This window comes from Bacillus rossius, chromosome 17 (assembly GCF_032445375.1).
Source record: "Bacillus rossius redtenbacheri isolate Brsri chromosome 17, Brsri_v3, whole genome shotgun sequence".
NCBI classification, from domain to species: domain Eukaryota; kingdom Metazoa; phylum Arthropoda; class Insecta; order Phasmatodea; family Bacillidae; genus Bacillus; species Bacillus rossius.
Window position 1 is genome coordinate 25,621,516 of NC_086344.1, and position 23,490 is coordinate 25,645,005.

At 41.8% G+C, this 23,490-nt stretch overlaps 1 protein-coding gene across 5 annotated transcripts in view; it reads right to left on the reverse strand.

Moving 5' to 3' along the window:
- Positions 1 to 7,066: 7,066 nt before the first annotated feature.
- Positions 7,067 to 23,490, reverse strand: part of LOC134540972 (F-box/LRR-repeat protein 4) — a 69,590-nt gene continuing 53,166 nt past the window's right edge. For 2 of the 5 annotated variants that reach the window (XM_063384067.1, XM_063384065.1), the window contains 3 exons: positions 22,000 to 22,191; positions 18,756 to 18,930; positions 16,364 to 16,473 (listed from right to left, as the gene is read on the reverse strand). In XM_063384067.1, the coding sequence (XP_063240137.1) occupies positions 18,760 to 18,930; positions 22,000 to 22,191 (363 nt within the window). In that variant the 3' untranslated portion in view covers positions 16,364 to 16,473; positions 18,756 to 18,759. Of the gene's footprint in view, positions 16,474 to 18,755; positions 18,931 to 21,999; positions 22,192 to 23,490 lie in introns of all 5 variants that reach the window. The other 3 variants (XM_063384068.1, XM_063384064.1, XM_063384066.1) reach the window with 2 other exon arrangements.

A 23,490-nucleotide genomic window follows, 5' to 3' on the forward strand; every position in this document is an offset into this window, starting at 1 on the left:
ACCAGGTCGTGGCCTATTGGGGCAGCCGAGGGGGGAGTCTGGAATGGACTCCCGCCCCAAGATGCCAAACCACGGCGGGGGCGACCTTGGTTCGAGGCCTTCGGCCAAGGTCGTAACTACTGACGACGACCGACCAAGACCACAACACGACTCGTCTGGAGAGGCGGGCACTGTTGGTGCTGGGGAGGGAGCCCTAACCCCACCCTTAGTGCCGGCTGGGCTACGCATCCAGTGGTCGTGCGTCAAGATCTCAGAGCCGCGAAACCTACTGGGGTTCCAAGTACCCCCACCACCTGCTGCGACCACCATCACCACCACCACTACTCCCTCCATCACAGCTCCCATCATGTCCGTACCACTGGTTCGCTCCTCATCACTCCCGTCTCTGCTCGCCGATCAGCCCACCACCACGACACCACCATGGACACCGATGACACCGCCTCCTGGTTTGTCGTCCCATTACGAACCGGTAAAAGGACAAGGAAGGAGCTTCAATGCTCCGACGATGCCGTCCTGACTGGCAACCGCTTCGGCTCACTCTCCTCACTACCAGTCACTGACTGTGAAGGTGACTCCAGGACTGCCTCGCCGACGCCACTACCACAACGTCCCTGATGCATCGCGTACGCAAAACCCGTGAAGCAGGACCAGACTTTGACCAAAGCTACGACCACGGACCGACCCTCTCAGCCTCATACCACCACCTCCCAACCATCCACTTCCACCACCACGAAACCACCCATGATTCCACCAATTGCCTGCCTGTTGAGACCATCCTCAGCCCCATTTATGACTACCACTTAAGATCTCTTCAGTCAACGAAAGGACCTCCTTTATCTTTTCGACAAACTGACTCGACTCGGCTTTAAGCCATACACACATTTGCGACCCGATGTGAAGACTGACCGACTGGTGCTCAAGAAACTGCAACTCGCGACCACAACTGTCGAAGTCCAGGAAGCACTCTTGAATCTGAACCTACCTGTCAACTCCGTCCCGAAAAAGCGCACCTTACCCGGCTCCACGACGCAACCGTTCCTCATAATCACTGTACTACAGACTGACGACACTGGCTGGCTGGCGGGTCACCACCGAAAAGTACCGCGGCTCCAGCAGGGTCCCGCAGTGCTACCACTGCCAGCGACCTGGTCACTTTTCCACCAAGTGCCAGCGGGACCTGACGTGCTACAAGTGCGCTGGCCCCCACTGGTCGCGCGACTGAAACCTCGACTACCAAACGTTGCACTCTCTGTGGGGAGGGATATTTCGCGACATCGACCGACAGCAGGACCATCCAAGCCTAAATGCGAGGCCACCCTTAGACCACCAACAATGACGCACCTGCCGCTCCCGCACCACGACAATCCGCTCCCTCCCTGACGCCTGCACGTTCCCTGCTCTCACCACCAACGCCTGAACCAAACGTCCCTCCCCTCCTCCGCTCCTGAGCCCCAGCCACGCATCAGCACCCACAACTAACACACCATCATCTCACTCCACCGACACCACCACTGACTGCTCCTCCCTGACAACCATGTTACGTGACATCATGACACTCATCAAGAACTACCTCCCACTCATCCGACACACCATCACAGCACTCCACCAAGCCCACACCCCGTCGGAGAAATTCGAAGTGCTCCTCCATGCGCTCCTGAATTTCTTCAATGAACCACGCCCCTCCCCTTAGTTTCCTCACCTGGAATACCTTCTCCCTCCTCCACAAGCTTCCCGACCTCCTGTACCTTGTCCTCGAGGAAGCACCTGATGTTATGTTCCTTTCCGAGACATGGCTCTCCCCCAACACCCCCCTCCACGTCCCTGGGTACGTCATCCACCGCGCTGACCGTGATGGCCGGGGCAGAGGGGTGGCACTGCTCGTCCGCGACTCTCTCTCCCACTACTGCCGCCACCTGACCCCCTCCCTCAAGGCTGAGGCTGTCGTCATGCACCTGCGCCGCCTCCCCTTCTCCCTCTACCTCCCCCTCAACATGTCTTCCCCTCCACCAGCATTGAGGCCCTCGGGCGGCTCGACGTGCACGTTGTGCTGATTGGGGACTTCAGTGCCACCCATCCACTGGGGCTGTGTCGCCGTGAACCGGCGGGGCAGCTCCCTCTGCCAGTTCCTTTGGCGTACTCATCTCACCCTCAATGCACCACGACCCCCACCTTCTTCCCTGCCCAAGCCAACCACCACCCCAGTATCATCGACCTCGCCCCCTCTCCCCTCCCCATACTTTCTGACCTTACCAACATCACCACCGGCACCTCCGACCACCTTCCCGTTAAAGGCACCATTCACTTCTACCCCCACTCCAACCCCCACCCCCCTCGTTTTGACTTACCCAAGGCCGACTGGGACAGCTTGGACCTCAACCTCCCCTTCCGCATCCCAGACCACCTCGACTCCAACGTCGCAACCTTCTCCGAGGCCATCTCTGCGGCCGCCACTGCCCACATCCCCCTGATCCCCCCACCCCCACACATCCCCCCTTCCCTGCCTACCTCCATGAGGCTGTGTCCCAGTGGAATCGCTTCCGGGGCCTCTGGAAGGCGAATCGCTCCCCACTGTATCGCATGGTCTACCACGTGCTGCGGAGGCGGTGCCTCTGGATGGTTGCTGAGTGGCGGGCCCGCCTGGAGGCGCGGCGCCTCACCTCCCTCAACACCACCTCCGGCTCGTTGTGGTCCCAAGTCCGGCGCTTCAAATCAGTCCCCACCAGTATTCCTCCCCTCACCATCCCCAACGGTGTGGTGGAGTCAGCCGTGGAGAGATCCGAGGCGGTCGCTGCCCACCTCGCCACCACCTTTGTCTCTGTCTGTCGTCCTGCCCTGTCCTCTGAATCTTCGGACGATGAGGACGGCCCCCCCCCCCTCCATCTCCCACCACATGACCCTCCACCACCTTCCTGACACCCTGCCTTTACCCCTCGCCACCCCCTCCGAAGTACGCTCCCTGCTGTCCCGGCTCAAGCCCCAATCCGCCCCCGGCTCCGACTCCCTCCCATCTCCGCTCTTGAGAACCCTCCCTCGCAAAGCCACAGTCTTCCTCACTCGCATCATCAACTCAAAGTTCCTCCTCTGCCACTTCCCCTCCCCCTCGAAAAACGCCATCGTCTTGCCCATACCCAAACCCGGCAAGCTACCCTCCCTCCCCCTCCTACTGCCCTATCTCTCTCCTGCCGATCCTGTCCAAGGTCGCAGAGAGGGCCATCCACCGTCGACTGCTCCTCCAGGTCAACTCCCTCAACCTGCTCCCACACCACCAGTTCGGTTTCCGCCCAGCCCACTCGACCACCCACACCATCACCCACGTGGGGCTCCTGGTGACCCTCGGGTTCTCCAGGCGGCAACACACGGGCATGGTGCTCCTGGACCTGGCCTGTGCCTTCGACTCCACCCCAACACTCCCAACTGGTCCAGCACCTGTCCGCCACGGAACTCTCCCCCCACCTGGTGCGCCTCATCTGCTCGTTCCTGGGAGGCCGCACCTTCCAGGTCCGGGTAGAGGGGACGCTCTCCGGTCCCCGCCACATCTCCGCCGGTGACGCTCAAGGCGCAATCCTCTCTCCCCTCCTCTTTGCCCTCCACATCTCAGACCTGAAACCTCCTCCTGGCACCTACCTGGTGCAGTACGCCGACGACACCTGCCTCCTCGCCTCCTCCGTCTCCGAGCGGATGCTCGGCAAACGTCTCAGCCGCAGACTCTCCTCTCTCCACACCCAATTCCTCGCCTACGGCATCGGGCTGAACCACGCCAAATCCACCTCCATCCTTTTCTCCCGCCTCGATCCCCGCCAAGACCACCCACCTGTCATCTCCAAAGTAGTCATCCCCTGGTCGCCTCAACTCCGCTACCTAGGGGTCACCCTGGACAGGACCTTCACCCTCCTCCCCCGCCTGGAGACCGTCCTGCTCCAAATCCCGTGCCGTCATGGCCCAACTGGCCCACGCACTTCGACCTGCCATCCGCCATTCCACTCCCTGTTCGAATCACCGCATACCGCACTTACGCCGTTCCACACTTCACCTACGCACGCCCAACCTGGGCCCCGCTCATCTCGATTCAACCTTCGCCCAATCACGGGTGCATACTTCCTCTGCGTTCGCCTCATCCTGGGGCTCACCCGCGCCACCGCCAGAACCACCCTCCTCGACCTGACCGGCCCCCCCCCCCCCACCTTCACCACACCCTGTCCTCCTCAACTGACACACCTGACACACCACACCCCCGCCGACCGCTCTTCAGCACCGGACACCTCCGCGCGGCCAGGGGCTGGTAACCCAGGTGACCACCATGTCTACCAACAGCACTGCGGACCACCACCTCCACCACCGCCATAGTCTCTTCCGCCTGTCAACAGCATCATCGACACCGCCTCACCGTGCTGCCACTCGTCAGCATAGCCTCACCCCACCAGCCAGCCACCAGACGCCACGCAACAAGTAGCCAAGCCCCCCGGGTCGGAGGAGCTACATCTGTACATCTGTATCACTTAACATTGTCGCCTAGAAGCTCTTGAGGCCATGTATTTCATTTTTCCTTGTACTTTTTACTGTAAATAAAGATGAATTTTTGGAGAGGGCTCCCCTTGTGGGAGACCTCAATTAAAATTATTAAAAAAAAAATTCCTCAAATTATCTTAATTAAATGTTGAAGTCATATTGTAAGGACATCATATATTGATCTTAATGTTAACTCTAAAATAAAATTCTACTTTTGCCTAGAAATATTATTGTTTTTACAAATCGTGAATATAAGACGTTGGAAATATTGCATTGTTTTACCTTACTTTCAACAACATATACAATAGCTATATAATGCTAAGTAATTGATCAAATTAAGATCACAATTGTAAATTACAAATACGTTACCTTTCTAATTAAAGATCAAAAGTTTGTATTTATTGCGTTAGGGTCAGGAGCTGCACTCTATCCTAGAGTCAAGAACTATTGGAGTTTAGCTCTTCTATAATACACTTCGATGTATATTCACAATGTAAAAGAAGAGCAGCTATTGTTTGAATCAATCAAATTTATAGGGATTTAAAGCTTCCTGCATTACTATTGGTGGGATGTGAGTAGTAACAGTGTACTGAAAGCTGCTCTGCCACTGGTGGTATGGTAACGGTCACACATCGGCTGGAGTGCCAGTTACTTCGCACACAGACTGCGATCTTTGACAAGGAGTGTTTTTCGCCACAAGAGGTTTGAGTGCAGTGGAGGTACATAGTGTTGTATTTTTCACAACTGAAGTGGAATCAATGGGAATCGGGTAGTTACCGGCATTGACAGGTGTGCTGCTTGAAGGGACTACAGCTGTGAACTTTTGCCTATGCACCTAAAATGGATACAAGTACTATGTATGTAACGGAAAAACTTACCATTTATAACCTTAATTTAAGCACAAAAAAATGCTCGCCTTACATTTACTGTAATATAAGCTACAGTGTTTACTTTGTGTACCCACTATTATTGTTATATTATTTTTACTAAGCCTGAAATACTAGACCTAAATAATGAATAAATCTTCAATAGTTTTCATTTTTTTCTTTGACCAAAATATTGTATCACGAATGTTAGTTTTATGGCATCTGCCTACCAATTCGATATTTTCAATCACCAATGCAAAAATTGTTGTTCGTGATACTTATTATAAACAATAATGGATACACGAATTCTGTAACCTCAATTTTTGTATTTATTTTCGTAAGCATTTTTGTAATAATAATAATAATTATTATAATGGGTACCTACTTAGTAAATATTTGAACAATAGTTACTACATATTTTGACTTAAATATGAAACGTTAAATAAATCTTATTCTTACCGTTAATTGATTCGAGCACAAAGTGGGCAGTTTTAGTGTTGGGTGTGTATTGTTAATATGTTTTCTTAGGTTAGTAGTTGAGGTTTTGTAAGAAAGTTTATGTTTGCACATTTTGCATTTCACAAAATTACTGTCAATAACATTATAAATCTTACAAATGTCACTAGTTTTCCTTTTCTTCGCAGAAGGATCCATTGCAATATTTATTTTTAAAAATCAACATTATATCTAAACAACAATAGATTTCACCACATATCATAACTATCGAATGAGGTAGAGGAAGAACCGCAAAATATGTTAAATTTATCACGTTTATTTCTGTGTGGCGGTAGCAGCACCTGCACTCTATCAGCAAACTGAGAACTATTATATTTAGTTAAAACATTGGGCACATAGATTGTGAGTTGGTGCATGAAAGAAGAGTGGAAGACCTTAAATAAAGCAGTCCTTCCATTGGTTATAAAATTACGATGAAATTTTCAATGGCACTTGCGCTGTTATTAGTGGCCTGAGAGCAGTCACAGTTTATTGAAAGCCGCTCCGCCATTGGTGATGTGGGAACAATCGCAGTTTCCGAGACTTTCGCCCGCACAACAGCAACTGATATTGCTACTTTGATCACAGATATTTTGTGCAATGAATCACCAACTGTGACTGCAGTTTTTTGATATCTGCGACTATATCACAGTTTGTGATTTTACGATAATCTCTAAAATGCATGTCAAATTGTTGATCAATTCGCTGAAATTTTAAATACTTGCCATTTGGGATAAGCCGAATGGTTACTTTCCAATACCAGTTATTGCAGTTTTAACTACGAGTGAATAACTGGGTATTTAACAGGGTATCATTATCAGTTATTGGGAATGACAGTCTCTTTTGCCATTACATATACAAAGAGCAACAAAAAAATGTTACACCCATCAAAATTATTTTTAATACTGTAATTGTATATAATTTGATACAATCATCTAATATTTTGCATGATTAAGAAAAAATTTCTACTGACAGAATGAATGAGGCACATTTTATTTACTCAGCTTATATTCCACTTGACTTTTGAAGTGCAGGCGCTATCGCCTATTGCCGCACACATTATAAATCCTTAAAATGTTTATCTGTTAAAACCAAACATTTACGAAATAATGAATAACTACCACTGCCTGATAGTTTTGCTACGAAACGAGGTTGAAAAATATCTAACGTCAAAAACAAAAATTAATTAAAAATGAAAATAACTGGTGTCTACCATTTAGTTTTATTCCGTCACACAACAGTATATGAACATTTTCACATCCATGATCATACTATCAACACAACCACACTAATTTCAAAGGGAAAAATTATGTTTCTTTGACCGAATACTGAATATGTCAATACCCATGTCTTTCTTCAAACTTTAAAAATATGTATGTACAAAATTTTGCCCTATGGTCAATGAACATTCATGTCTTGATTACAATTTCGTAGCATGAAACATTTTTCATCAACTCTAGTCAATTATCACACAAGAGAGTGTAAAATAACTATCAACTTGCTTACAATACATTAAAACAAAAAAAATTATAATTACATACAGTAATTTCACAGGCACTGTAGTAAATACAGGCATGAAAAAAAAATATATGCAAATACTAATAAAACTCTAACCCCTTATGAGAATTCACTTCCTCCACCTTAGCAGCCTACCAGAAAACAAAAAAATCCTAAATTAATGTACCTGGAATAACTTTCAGTTTTGGTGCTTACTAATGGAAGAAGGAACTTCATCATGATCAATCACTAGGAGTAAAAAGTCATTCGGAGATTTGATATGTCAGTCTAACCTCAAGGGACCATCATTTGTCGCTTTGCAATAACGAGTTTGTATTCATTTGCTGGGGATGGACTAATAAAATCCTCAAATACATCAAATTCTTAGTATTTGAAGTATTCAATACTGAAAGAAAAACATTTGAAGAAAAATATTAGAAGAAATAAAGTTTACTGGATAATTTTTTTTCTATAATACCTAACCTGTGCCAAGATTTTGTAATTTAACATGTAATTATATAAATAAAACTCAAAATTACATTGATCCTGAGAACTAAGTCTGTGGAACAAAAATTTACAGCGTTGAATGTTCCAACACCATAATTAACATTTTTATTTCTTGCACATTGTTTTATTTTTGATCCCGGATTCAAGAAAATTGGGATTTTGCACGTCACTAGTATTAACCAAACTATTAAAAATTATAATTTAATCACAAGTTTTATGTATTTTTAAACAAATTTTAAATAAAGTTAAAAATTGTACACAATTATATACAACACCAAATGTTCTTTTTTCTAAAAGGGATTTTAAAAAATACAGTGGTTCAAAGAAAACTTTTCTACTGCATCACACTTACAAGGACTTTTGACAGAAGAACAAAGCAAGGGTCTAGAAATTACTTTATATATATAAAATAAAAACACCATACATACATACATACATACATACCACCATCATATTTTGAGAATAAAATTTTCAAGCTTTGCGCTTCACCAACCTATAATGAATTTAACCATTGGAACCAATATTATTTCAATTGAAACTCCAAATTGTGTATTTACATTACTCAGGAATACCGTATAAACCCACGTACCACCCGCACCTTTTTTAAAAAAATCAGGTTCGAAAAAGTAAGGTGCGAGTGTTACATGGGTCTTGGGCCATTTTTGCACGGTGACGAAATAACGCCGGCGCGACTGGAGGTTGCTGCGATAGACAAGAGGGGTAAGGGAAAGGGATGGGAAGGAAGTGGCAGACAGTCAAGGTCACATTCCTCACAGCATTGTCACACTGCAGCTTCGCTGGTTACAAACGTGCACTCCCACGCACTGTCCTATCCTCATTTGCAAAGTACCCAGTGATTTTACACGTGTGTTGGCTGCAAGTATTGTAATGAATCTTAAAAAGTTGCGTTCTTTCACAGTTGTGGAAAAATTAAAAATAATCAGTGAAGCGGAAGAAATCGGTAACCGTGCCGCTGGGCGAAAATATGATGTCGACGAATCATGTGTGAGGGATTGGAGGAAAAGTAAAGACAAACTGCTTTCGGCCAGTGGCGATAGACGTGCGTTCCGTGGTGCGGTAGCAAAGTTTCCGGAGATAGAGGAAAAACTCTACAACTACGTACAGCTGTGAGGAAGTTAAGTCCGTTCTTGGCCGACCGCTGTGACATCATGTTATTCTTTTGTTAATTTTATTGTCTGTGTGATTTTGTGAGTCACTTTTATTTAAGCCTAATTAAATGTCGTATTTGTGTTAACCTAATTTATATTTTATGTAGAATATGCCACATTTAGGCACAAGGTTTTTTATTATGCATGTAATAAAAATAGTTTTTATTATGCGCAGCTAGAACTCGCGTGCTTTATCGTTTATTTGTTTGAACGAGGTCATTGCCCAGCGCACAATAATGGACGCGGAAGATTGTAACTGTAAACAACTGGGAGCTGGGCAAGGTCACGCGCACACACTGCGTGTTGTTATCGATCGCGATCGCGCGTGCCGATGCCACGTTCTACTCGCGCGATGTTGCCACATTGCAGTTGCCTGCCTTCTGTACACTTTTAACACAAATGCCGAGGCTGTAGTAAGTAGCATAGTACTTTTTTTAGTAATTCTTTACGATTTGTTACTGTTTGAAAGGAAAAGAAATCACGACTAAATTATTTATTTTCCATGCAAATTTGTAATAAAAACATTTTTTCCCACCATGGCATTCTAAAAATAAGGGTGCGGGTCTTACCCGGGGGCGGGTGGTACGTGGGTATATACAGTATTAAGGGATGAATACGGACAAGATTATATTGTAAATTGCGATAAAACCTAAATAACACCACAAAGCATGTAAATACACCGTAATGCAAGTTAATAAAATATTTAGCACCAAAATGTAAATAAAAACATGAAATAAATCAGCAGTTTGACAGCACTTAACTGAAATTACCAAATATTTTTATCCTTTATCATTATTATGGTTAGGGCTGATCGGTTGACCGAATTTTCGGTTCGGTTCGGTCATTTTAGTAAAAACCGAAGCCGAACCGAATTCCCAGAAAAAACCGATGATTCGGTTTTTATTAGGGCATTAAAAACTAACTTCAAGTATCTACCAAATAATGTATTTAACATTCATATTGGATAAGAAACGTACCGCTTGCATAATACATCAAAACACATTTAAGACGCATGCTAAGTTTTTCACTATAAAACGTTTAAATCATCTATTCTCTTAATGTTCGCCATTTTAACCATGGGATAGTAAAGTCTAAGAGTTTCTTACAGTTCACTATTTCCTATGTTTAACGTCGGAAGTTTCTGTCGGAATACTACTATTTTCTCTTAAATATATGGTTTTTTCTTATTTAAAGGATATATCACTTCCGTTACTAAAATAATATTTATTTAATTCCGGTTCGTAAGCTAAAACGGTAGAAGTTTCGTAGCATTGCTTAGTTCCGTTCGTATTCTGCAGGGCGCTCACGACGCATGGCGTCACTCAGTTCTATTTTCACATCACAGAATGCGCTATACGTGCGCTAGGATCGATTAGTTGCCTTCTAAGTTCCGTTCCAAATGGCAGTTGGAGAATGAATGTGCATGTCGTCAGACCCTTTAGATGTAGTTTGTTTACTATTCGCGCGTGATTATTGCGGCTTTGCGTCGTTATAGTCTAGAGTATTTGATTTCTCGTAAAATAAAAATTCTTTTTTGCCACTACGTCTTGGTAATTGGAGGCAACTATGAACATCTGTGACGAAGGAATTAAAAATAATACTGCCCGTGTTCCGCAAAGATGTTGATGTTACGCACGTGACGGAAAAAAAATCCTAGTAAATACCGCATACTAAATATGAATACTTTACTTGTGTATTTTGAAAATATGGTCATTATGATTCATTCTGCCTTTAATGCACTGGTAGGTTAAGACGTTTTCTTGGTTAAGACGTTTGTTTATGTTGGCTTGTCCATTAACTCCCGGCATAGAGGCTACAGTAGGAAGTTTTTATTTGTATATTGCTTTTAATCACATTATTGCTATTGAATTTTATTCCAGTACATTTCATAAATTGAAATTATGTTTGCCACAAATATCCTCAGTTACGAAAAGTAGTAAAAGAGGTTAAAAGGTCACGAAAAAATAGCAAGTAGGTAATGAGAATTTTTTATTAGTGAATATGGCGCCATGCAGTCATGTCTACCACGTCTGCGCACGTACACACGTACACAGTATTGTACATTGAGTTTTCCAGTAGTGGTCTCATTTCCAAGAGCTTTGCTAGTTTTTTTTTTCATGAAGATAATTAATATTCATGGTTTAATAGCCCATACAGCCAGACGTTGTCTGACAATCATGTTTAACGGAACATTTAAAAATAAATAGGGAAACTTTTTTCAAAGGTGGGAATTCTTTTCTTACAGCCATACAGGTTGCATTTGTTTACATTTTGACGCTCGTGAATGTAACTAGTACAAGCTGACCGAAAGTAGTTTCTTTATTATTTATTGTTACAAATTGTAGCAAAACGCAAGGATGGTAAGATAATAGTAACTCTTTTTACAATGACTGAACCAGAAAAAGAAGTTAACATCAATACGCCCGGCTGTTCCACTTGGGGAAATAAAGTGGCAATCTTTCCACTTTTTAAACAGCAAAATAAGATCAGCAAGGTTTCTCCACCTACAAAACCGGACGACAATGAATCGAAGCCTAGAAATGAGCTGCAGAGAAAAGTCAGTGGCTCAAATGTGTGGATGTATTACGAAAAGGTGCTGGATTCAGGTAATAAAATAAGCAGCGCAAAATGTTTAGTGTGTGGCAACACCTATAAAACCAAGTATGGTTCAACTAGTATTTTAATTAAACACCTTGAAAAGCACCCTGACAAACATTTTGAATTCACAAAAAGTCAGGAAGTAAAAGAAGCACAAAAACACAAATGTGAAGAAAGTAGTGCCACTCAAAAAACTCTAGCAGAAGTGATTTCCAAAAAACAAAAAAAATGGCCTGCAGATAGCACAAAGAGTGAAGCTCTTACCACCAAAATTGGAACATGGATAGCTGTTAACATGCACCCCTTCACAATTGTTGAAGAAGAAGGATTTAGAGATATAATGGCAGAAGCTCTGCCCAGCTACAATGTTCCATCACGCCACACATTCTACCGGCGTGTGATACCCAACATATATGACACATTGAAGAAAGATGTCAATAATGTTCTACAGAGTAACCTTGGCAAGATAAAATCATTGTCTTTTACTACAGACATATGGACTAGTCGGTCCATGGACAGTTTTATTTCGCTAACATGTCACTTCATGGGGGATGATTTTGAGATTCAACGCTTGTGCTTAGGAATGTCGTGTTTCCATGGACCAAAAGATGGAAAAGCAATATGCGAAAAGCTAAAAGAAATTGTGAACACATGGCACATGGATCTTGAGGACAAAGAAATTCCTGTTTACATAGTTACTGACAATGGGCCAAATGTTGTAAACGCTGTTTCTCGTACTGCATGGATAGGTAATTCTTGTTTTTCCCATACACTGCAATTAGTAATTTCAAGTGCCAGAAAATACACCACAGGTATGGAAGAAATTCTCAAGAAAGCACGTCGTATTGTTGGACATTATTCCCAAAGCAGCCAAGCAAGAAGCAGACTCCAAACAATTCAAAAAGCTTTCAACGAACCCGTACTTGAAGTTGTTCAAGATGTTCCTACTCGTTGGAACTCTGAATATGCTATGCTTGAGCGCCTTTGTAAGCTGAGAAGTACTATAACTGCTGAACTGGCTTCTGCAGAAACCAACTTAAGGAAACTGCAAGATTCTGATTGGGCTCTTCTGGAAGGTTATGTTGAAGTGCTGGCACCATTTGAAGAAGCAACTCGGGAAATAAGCAAAGAACAGTACCCAACATCATCATGTGTTATCCCCCTGCTAGATGGTGTGAAGGATAAACTGAATATATTTCTGGGTCAGGAAAATTCCAAAGGCAAAGTCTTTGCTGCTAATCTGCTAAAAGAACTAGATTCACGTTTTTCAGATGTTAGGAAACAGGAAACGTACCTATACGCCACAGTTCTTGACCCCAGATTTAAAAGTGTTTTATTTACAAACGAAGAGACCAGTGAAGTTACAAGAGGCTTGCAGGATGAGACCAGTGCTCTCCAAAACAATGATTTGGAGTACTCTGTAGACATTTCTTCGGATGAGCAGGAAGGAAATTCTGTCTGGGATAGTTTACGACATGCTGCTAAGGTAGCTTGTAAAGAAAACCATGAACATGATGAAGTTACAAACTATTTAAGAGAGCCTATTATTAAGAAAGGTAATCCCTGCGCGTGGTGGGCAACCAACAAAAAGAAATACCCAGCACTCTCAACTCTTGCAATGCGGTATCTTAGCATCCCTGCGAGCCAGGTTTCTAGTGAACGAATGTTTTCAGCAGCAGGTAATATTGTTACAATGCGTAGGGAGTGTCTTAATCCTGACACCATTGAGAAACTTGTTTTCATTGAACAAAACAAACAGTACCTATCTCATCTCAACAAAAAGTGACAATACTCTATGATACAATACTTGAGTGATTCTCTGGATTTGACTGATATGAAAGTGAATGTGCCTGCTATAAAACTGAATTTGTATTCAGGGTTATGTTCATAAATGCTGTGATTTTTTATTGTTACTTTTACACACAATTAGGTAACATTTGGAAGATACATTGTTTTTATACTTCTCTGTTAAATTTATTTAGGGGTCTGACTGAAATGATAGTGAAGGTGATTCCAAGGTTTTCTCTTTATGAATGTTATAAATTATTTTTTTACATGTGACACTTGTAAGTTTCACTGATTTTATACTTATGTCTTAAATAGATTTAGGTGTTAAACTCAAATGAAAGTGAAGCTGGCAACAAGGTTAATGTAATACTAATTATTAATGTTCTAAACTGTTTTGTTCTGTTCCTTTTTACACATATGGTTGTTTCAGTAGCATATAAACTTATTTATAAATACAAATAGTAGTTGAAAATAACTTTTATATTGCTGAGAAAGTGACTCCCCTAAGAAATTAAACTTTTGCAAGATATTGCAAGTAATCAAATACTATAGTGGAATTTTTTTTGGTATGACAGCTCAAAGAAAAATTTTGAAGTCGTGACCGAACCGAACCGAAAACCGACATTTTTAACAAAAAACCGAGCCGAGCCGAACTGAACTGAAAATGTGGGAACCGATCAGCCCTAATTATGGTAAATTTATTAAATGTAATTTATTTAGCATGAATTTTCAACAAAATAATACATTTTTAAACACACAAAAATTTGCACATTTATTTTTATTTTTCTGAGTGGTTATGATGTAGACATGCTTATTATTACTAATGACTTTATTGTATAAGTGCATCGTGTGTCAGTGAAAATGTGAATATTCTATTGAAAAATTATTAAGAAATATTTTAGATTCACATGCGCTGAATAATGCACAATTATTATGAATAAAGGCAATGTACAAAAATAAAAACACTAAATGACATCTCCGGTTTTAAAAATGAAATTGTCCTAGAAATAAAACCATAAAATCTTGTCCGTAGGAATAAAGTATTAGCCATCCTTTGCTTCATGTAATTTTTTACCCTTGGGAACAAAAGCCACCCTCTATAACATCTCCACACAGTTTATGTGCACGAACCAGAATAAATGGAAAAGTCAAGGGATCAAAGGATACTTGCATTTAAAATATCTTCTGCATAATATGACAAACACCAGACATTTGTAATACGTATGCAATTGCTAGAATAAATATGGTATGGATGTCAGATTTTTAGTAATGGAAATTGGAAAATAAATCTGTATCTTCACATAAGATGTATCTTGATCATCGAAGAAGCATCAATTTGCTTGTTAAAGTGTTCTAAAAATTTCAGAGCATCATTTTATGATGGAATTACTCATTCACCATTCTAAGAATATTTCTTCCCCACGTATCAAAACTCATTCTCATCTCATAAGAACTATCACACAATAAAACCTGGTTTTCTGTACAAAGAAAACTCTTCAGAACTAGTAATATTCTCGTTTTATACGCCGGAAAAAATTGGTGTACCTGTGTGAGATAACGAAGCTGAAAAGTACATTCTCGTTAACAATACATCATAAGTAGAGGCACTGGAAAATAGCGTTTATAATGGCTGTTCGTAGCATTTATATTTTGCCATATAGCATTTATATAGCTTTAATTTTAATTCTTCTCCCAGTTTATGCGGATGTTGCAAGCTTTGCACATAAGTATGTGCACTGCACGGTAACAGATTATGTCCGTCCCAAAATGGTAAAAAAAAAAAATATATATATATATATATATATATATATATATATATATATATATATATATATATATATATATATATTGCGAAAATGGACGGATGAAATTATAACCTAAAACATTTCTGGAAGTGTTTATTTTAAAAGGTTCCCCTAGTCCTAACTGCATTGCACGCGAACGCGATACAGAAAACCAACTTTAATAACCTTAATTTTACTGTGAATAGCAGCGCAATATTTTAGTTTCACAGATTACCGTTTGTTTTTCGGGTTAGGAAATTAGGAAAACACTAGGTACGTTCAACAAATGAGCGGCAAAAGCAGAGAGCTACATTGCTGCCATATTTTTTTCCCGTTAAAGTGCTAACGAATTTTACTGAAGTAGATTTTCGTAATTTTTTTTTGTAGTTGCCAAATATAAACTGCGTGTGTTGTAAACTTAAATTAAAGCATTTTTAAATTTTAGCTGTCATTTAACAGTAAATAATTTGATTGCTTGTGTTAATATCACGCACGCATTGGCAAACATGGCCGCTTCAATGTTTTCACCTTTTGTCTATGAAAGTTTTCTTCACTTTCTTTCCCGGGAGAATATTCATGCACGTAAATAAACGTCTCTTTAATCTTTTACATTTGTTTGGGTCGTACGTTACGTTTGCCGTTAACCAAGTTTCCGCGCGAGCCTATGCGTATTTAAATTGTGTTTCGTGTTATTTACAAGATTCATAGATCGTGTTGATTGTTTACATGGCTCGCCATCGTCACCGTTTATTAGGTAATCTTCAAACGCGCTAAGAAGATGCATAAAATAAAGAATGTTCTTAATTGTATGAGGTTAGGCCGTTAATAATAAACAATGTTTTATTTAAAAATATTAGGTAAACCTAAAATTTACTGGAAATTTTAATATTACTTGAAATTTTTATAATTACTTCTAAAAACGGGATTGTAGCGTTTATTCGTCGGTAAACCATTTTGTCGCTTTTATTCGCGCCTATATCGTTTTTACGATTTTCCAGTGCCTCTAATCATAAGTCTCAATTTTCCAATAAACTATAACTGCTTAAATAACACTGAGATAATAATTTTTTAAATTTCTGCTAGCAACACAACTGCAGTTTGGCTTTTCTTTCTGGGAAAACGGAGTGCTGCCTGACAACAGTGTACTATTTGTCGGGCGTAAATAATGGTTACGAAAAGAGATCGTGACGGACAGTCTCTTGTGTCAGCAACAGTAACTTACGAAGTGCTCTTGCTGGCCTGGTCGTGTGTCCCCGACACAATCTAGAAAAAAAAAAATCATAACTTACACATGATACGTTTTCAATTGGGGCAGCGAAGGCGGGATGAGATGAAGTGGGCAAAGCCAATTAGCTTGTAAAGTTAAGTTTTACACACAAATTTTACAGCAAAACAAACATGATGATCCCCGAATTCAGTTATGACAGAAACTGCTACCAACAACACTCAACAAAATGAGACACCATATTCACCTGTGCATGGAAAGCACATTTTATGCAGATTTCTTGCTTAATAACACGTAGTGTGATTCTTATGCGAGTTTTGGGTAAAACAAAAAATTATATTGCACTGTGTGGCTGAATACGTGCTAAGGTTGGCTGATGTGAACCACTAATTTTAAAACCACAGTTTAAACCAAGTGAATTATATTTTTTTACAATAGAATATCTTGATTTTTTTTTAATGAAAGGTATAATTCCACCTTAATAATACAGTAAAACATTTTTGTTGCGACCCCATTTATTGTGACACCTCTCTATTACAACCCAATTTCGAGGAACCGTGAAAAAATTGCTGAAAATCCAAAGAAAATCGGACAGAAAATAGGTTTCTTGTGGTGAGTAGCGTGTTACTGCGTTTTTCTTGCCAAGTGCTGTACTGCCGTAGGCAGCGCATATCTTAAAAATAGATACAACTTCCTGTCGACCGCTGTCAGCGCTTAACAACCCCCATTCCACGTCCCTTTGCCGGCAGGGTGCAGATAAAGGTTTTTGTGGCAACGTGTTTATTTTGACAGCTCAAGCAATTATCTTTTCCCGTGGGTTGATAGAAAAAGCTAGCTTCACCCAGCATAAAAAAAAAGGGCTACGCCACTTATTCCCCACGCAGGAAACACGCTGGCTGCCGTCTGTCTCCCCCGCATTTATCTCTCTTCTAACATTCCACGTCTCGCCTCTTGCGCAAGCAATAACGAAGCGACCACGCATTGGGCCGTTATATGCTTTGTTTGGTGACAGCAGCTTGATTTTTTCGGTATATTCATTTTCATAGCACCCTTGCTATTAAAATACATTTATATTTAAGTTTGAAAGCTTGTAAATTCCTTGCCAGAGATGACTGAACTCGAACTTGGCGTGAAAAGTGACATATTTTGACATACTTTTTTTTTTTTGGGTGTGTTTGGTGGGGAGGGAGGGGTTCGAAAATATTTACAACTATCTTACCCCTCCCTCACCGCTGTAGTACCCCATTCATAATAGCCCAATTTTACGGGAGAAGGGAGGGTGAAATGAGCATTTTCTCACTGAAGGTTTTTCAAAAGGGAGCGAAGTTGGGGTGTTATAAGGGAGGACACTAGATGGTTTGTGTGTCTGTGAGGGATGAGCTAGCCTTGAAGAATGTTACCGAGGGGAGGGAGGGGTGAGCTTATGAGTCATGATGCCGCTGCCGCCAGCCAGCCGGGCGAGCTTAGTGTGCGCCCGCTCGCGTTGCAGAACCTACAGCTGCCATATTTTTACAAAAATGTCTCATTATTTTTTGTTATTCTTACATGAACATTATTGGAAGTATTAAAGCCGACACAAAAATACGCTGCGTGTTAAAATTAACAGTTTTTAATGATCTTTCATTTTGTTTTTTTTTCTTCTGATTTTCACATTTTGGTCAAAATGCCCAATTTTTTGACGGTTCCCGAGAATGTATTCGTAAAATCACTGCTTCGTTAAATCCGGGGTTTGTGACATCGGGGTTCGAGTGTATTTAACTACGGCAAGCAGAAAACGTACATGTAAACTAACCAGTAAAAATAAACTGTCTTTTGACATATTTTCTTTAGAGGTGGCCTGTAGGGCGACGGACTTGTCATGAAGGTTGAAGTGGGTTTAAAGCAAAGCTGTCTAGCATTGCGAGTGACAGCATCCTGCCATTGTACGGCGGGTTTCTTAGCGAGTAGCGGTTTGGAAAGGGGGGGGGGGGAGGATTTGAAATCAACTGAAAATTTCGGAAAAAATCTATTACGACCCCCCCCCCCCCCCCCCCCCCACTATTACGACCCTATTCCTGGGAACTGGGAACCGTGAAGGGTCGTTTCAGAGAGGTTTGACTGTAATAGTTTGTTCATTGATGTTTGTGAATTACAAGAACAAAAAAATTATACACTAATCAAGATATTATCATAATAAATTGTCTGAATAAGTTGTAAATTATACCCAAGCTAAATAATTATCTGAAATTAATAAACATTAAATAGTTAATTCCTATTCTGTGGAGAATCCTCCTTCCTGCGGTCGAGTCCCGGTCAGGCGCGGTAAGCGGGGAACACGCACCGACTCACCCCCGCGTCACGAGGGGGAGGGCGGAGGGGACGGCCCCTCGTGCTGGAAGCTGCACTTGATGCTGACGTGCGGGAAGAAGGAGCGCCAGCACGCCACCTCCGCGTCCTGGATCTGGTCGCAGAAGCTCACGTCCAGCAGACGCAGCCGGGGCAGCCGCGACAGGAACCTGCGCCAGCGCCGGCCGTGTTACAACCCCTCTCCGCCTCTCCGCCCCTTCACGACGCTCCACTCGACTCTTCGCTCCACGTTTGTTGCAAACAGGTTTAAACCATTTAAAGCTCAAGATAGACTTGCTCATGAAAATATATATATAATTTTTATTTTATACACACACACACACGCACGCACGCACACACACACACACCTAGGCTCTCCGTTGAACTTTTTTTTGAAAATGCTCAATTTAAATATTATGCATTATTATTATTATTATTATTATTATTATTATTATTATATAATTTTTATAGACTGAAACACAAACACTGCTTAATTTGTTAATCATTTAATCAGTACAAACATTAAAAATGTTAAACAATTTTTTTTTTTACTTCAATCCTGTATTTTGTAAAACAATTGTAATTTGTAATACAGTTCGCCGAGAACGTTATATCGCGATTCGATTCGACTCCACAAATATTTTAAACATTCAATTTGATGTTCGCTTTGCATCAACAAACTAGCGTTCGCGCAAGGCCTACCACATGGTCCGTTCGTGGGAACGAACAAAGGGAATGAATCAATGATTAGAGCCTCGTTGACTTTGGGGTGTTTCGAGAAGATGAAAGATGATGGTAAAACCTTTTACAAACTTTTTCAAGAACTTTTAATTAAATTTTCTTATAACTAATATATATCACAGGGTTATTTTTTTATATGTAATAAGAAAAATAACAGCTATTACAAATCCAATCTTCTATTCACAGAAAACATGTCATGTTTTAAGTCCGAAAGCCAAAATATTTCGAGCAGATTTCCACATGATTTAAGTAAGCAGTAAAAATTGAAGTGTGAAGTCAAAAAACCTAAAACCAGTTAGCAAAAAAAATGCCAGAAATTAAAATTCCAGCACAAGGAATGGGGGAGGGAGATGGAAGTTTTGAAGGAGGAAAGAAATGTTTAAGTATGACTAAAAATTTATTTAAATTAAATATAAAAAAAGCTTTATTTTTAAAGGGAGAAGGGGGTAAATTAAAATTTTTTATTCTCCCTCATATCTAATCTACCCGAGTGGCACCAGTAGTGATGCCAACTTCCAGTCACAGCCATAAGTAATCAAATTTTAGCATAAAATTCAACAAGCGGTCAACAAAAGCTATTAGGTAAGTTCACGCCAGATATCAGACTCTACAAAACAATTACCAGCACTTTTATACAACAATGAGATTATCTACCCACCAAACGATTAAAAAAATTACGCAGGTTTACAAATCACTTAATAATTACGTCTAAAATAAAGTTTCAGGATTATAATATACGTTAAGAACTTAACAAATCTTTTTTACCTTCCTATTACGTTACTAGTTGAAGAAACCTACATTGCCCGCGGTAAAACACACCCCCCCCCCCCCCCCCCCCCCCCGGAACATGATTTTCGGAAAACATCTCAATTAGGAACACGAGACACAGAGTGATATGCATCAACAAACTAGCACTAGTACAGGTCTACCACCTGGTCCGTTTGTGGGAATGAACAAAGGAAATGAATCAATAATTAGAGACTTGTTAACATCGGGGTGTTTCGATAAGATGAAAGATGATGGTAAAACATTTTACAAACTTTTTCAAGAACTTTTAATTAAATTTTCTTATAACTAATATATATATCAGGGTTATATTTTTTTATATAATAAGAAAAATAACAGCTATTACAAATCCAATCTTATATTCACAGAAAACATGTCATGTTTTAAGTCCGAGAGCCGAAATGTTTCGAGCTGATTACCACATGATTTAAGCAAGCAGTAAAAAATGAAGTGTGAAGTAAAAAATCCTAAAACCAGTTAGCAAAAAAAGCTGCCAGAAATTAAAATTCCAGCACAAGGACTGGGGGAGGGAGATAACTAGTGTACACGACAGGTTCGGTAACCGGGTCGAAAGAGGGGCCAAGCGACAGGACGGAAGGGGAGATAACTAGTGTACACGACAGGTTCGGTAACCGGGTCGGAATAGGGGCCAAGCGACAGGACGGAAGGGGAGATAACTAGTGTACACGAAAGGTTCGGTAACCGGGTCGGAAGAGGGGCCAAGCGACAGGACGGAAGGGGAGATAACCAGTGTACACGACAGGTTCGGTAACCGGGTCGGAATAGGGGCCAAGCGACAGGACGGAAGGGGAGATAACCAGTGTATAGGACAGGTTCGGTAACCGGGTCGGAAGAGGGGCCAAGCGACAGGACGGAAGGGGAGATAACTAGTGTACACGACAGGTTCGGTAACCGGGTCGGAAGAGGGGCCAAGCGACAGGACGGAAGGGGAGATAACTAGTGTACACGCAAGGTTCGGTAACCGGGTCGGAATAGGGGCCAAGCGACAGGACGGAAGGGGAGATAACCAGTGTATAGGACAGGTTCGGTAACCGGGTCGGAAGAGGGGCCAAGCGACAGGACGGAAGGGGAGATAACTAGTGTACACGAAAGGTTCGGTAACCGGGTCGGAATAGGGGCCAAGCGACAGGACGGAAGGGGAGATAACCAGTGTATAGGACAGGTTCGGTAACCGGGTTGGAAGAGGGGCCAAGCGACAGGACGGAAGGGGAGATAACTAGTGTACAGGACAGGTTCGGTAACCGGGTCGGAATAGGGGCCAAGCGACAGGACGGAAGGGGAGATAACTAGTGTACACAAAAGGTTCGGTAACCGGGTCGGAATAGGGGCCAAGCGACAGGACGGAAGGGGAGATAACCAGTGTATAGGACAGGTTCGGTAACCGGGTCGGAAGAGGGGCCAAGCGACAGGACGGAAGGGGAGATAACTAGTGTACACGACAGGTTCGGTAACTGGGTCGGAAGAGGGGCCAAGCGACAGGACGGAAGGGGAGATAACTAGTGTACACGAAAGGTTCGGTAACCGGGTCGGAAGGGGAGCCAGGCGACAGGACGGAAGGGGAGATAACCAGTGTATAGGACAGGTTCGGTAACCGGGTCAGAAGAGGGGCCAAGCGACAGGACGGAAGGGGAGAAAACTAGTGTACAGGACAGGTTCGGTAACCGGGTCGGAATAGGGGCGGGCACACTCACTGCAGGCACAGGCCGGAGGAGATGTTGCGCATGCCCAGCAGGTCCACCTGCTCCAGGCCCGGGCAGAGACGCACGAACGGCTCCAGGTCGCGGTCGCCGACGCTCTTCAGCGCGGCCAGAAACAGCTTGCGGAGGCGCGGGCAGCCGTGCGCCAGCGCCACCAGGCAGTCGTCCGGGGCGTTCACCCCCAGGCTACGCACGGCACGCGCACACGCCACTGTGACACACGCTTCAACCTCGCGTCCGCGCAGATGCAGGGGCGTAGCAAGGGGTGGGGTTTTAGGGGTTCGAAACCCCCCCCCCCCCCTTAGCACCAAATCTTTAATTAATTTCTTATTCATCACTCAAACAAATTTCATATTAAAATTAATAAAATTTTTACCATTACAATATTAAAATTTAAGAACCGAAAACTGCTAAAATAGCACTATTTTACACCTTAAAATCCAAATTTCCCCGGGGGAGGACCCCCGGACTCCCCCCCCCCCCCCCTGCTTTAATACGGGGGGGGGGGGGGGGGGGGCATGCTTTTAAAACCCCCCCAATACACAAATCCTGGCTACACCACTGGCTTAGACGTACCTAATACATTCATTTTTAACAGTTATGATACAGTGCTTCTGTTATATGCTTTATGGACGTTAATATTTTCTCTGTTATTTGAAATAATTTTTTTTTTACCCGACAAAAAAGGTTGGATTGTTTTACAGGTAAAGATCGTTTCTTTAATTGAAATGGATTAAAAATAAAATGATCGATTTAATTATTTAATTTGCACAGCTGTAATACCCGTCGTTGATTGGTTCGATGACCAATTCGTCGTAAAAGGTTTCAATGTTCTCAGCTCTGTTATTTATCTTTAAATATCTCTATGACTATACCTGATACTTGTGGTATTATCACCTTAAAATGGCATTTCATATCTGTTTTATATTATAATTTTATAATATGTAATACGTATTAGGAAAAAAAATATTTATTGTAAAATTTATCAATATTTATTGCTATTGCCACTGTGACCATGTTACAGTGATTTACTTTATTAATGAATTTTCATGGTTTTATTATTTATGTAGTCTTTATTATTAAAAAAAAAAGTGTGTATTTCAACAAATATGAAAATAAAATTTTACTTGATACATATTTCACAATAATACTCTCATTCTGATTGACACCTGATGCACTTATACAGTAAAATCATCAGTAATAACAATAAGTATGTCTATAAGTGCGTTTGAAACATGTGCTGTCATCAACGTAAAAATTTTACGAATGGAAGAGTTGCAAAGATTAAACAATATAATACTGTATTAATTTTTTTTCAATCCATTTAGGTCATACACTCTGGCACAAAATTCAAGCTAAATAAATTACATTCAATGAACTTACCATAATAATAGATTACATTTTTGTTGTTTCTGTTAAGTTTTACAAACTGCTGATTGATTTAATGTTTGTTATTTTTAGTTACATTTTGGTGCTAAATGGTGT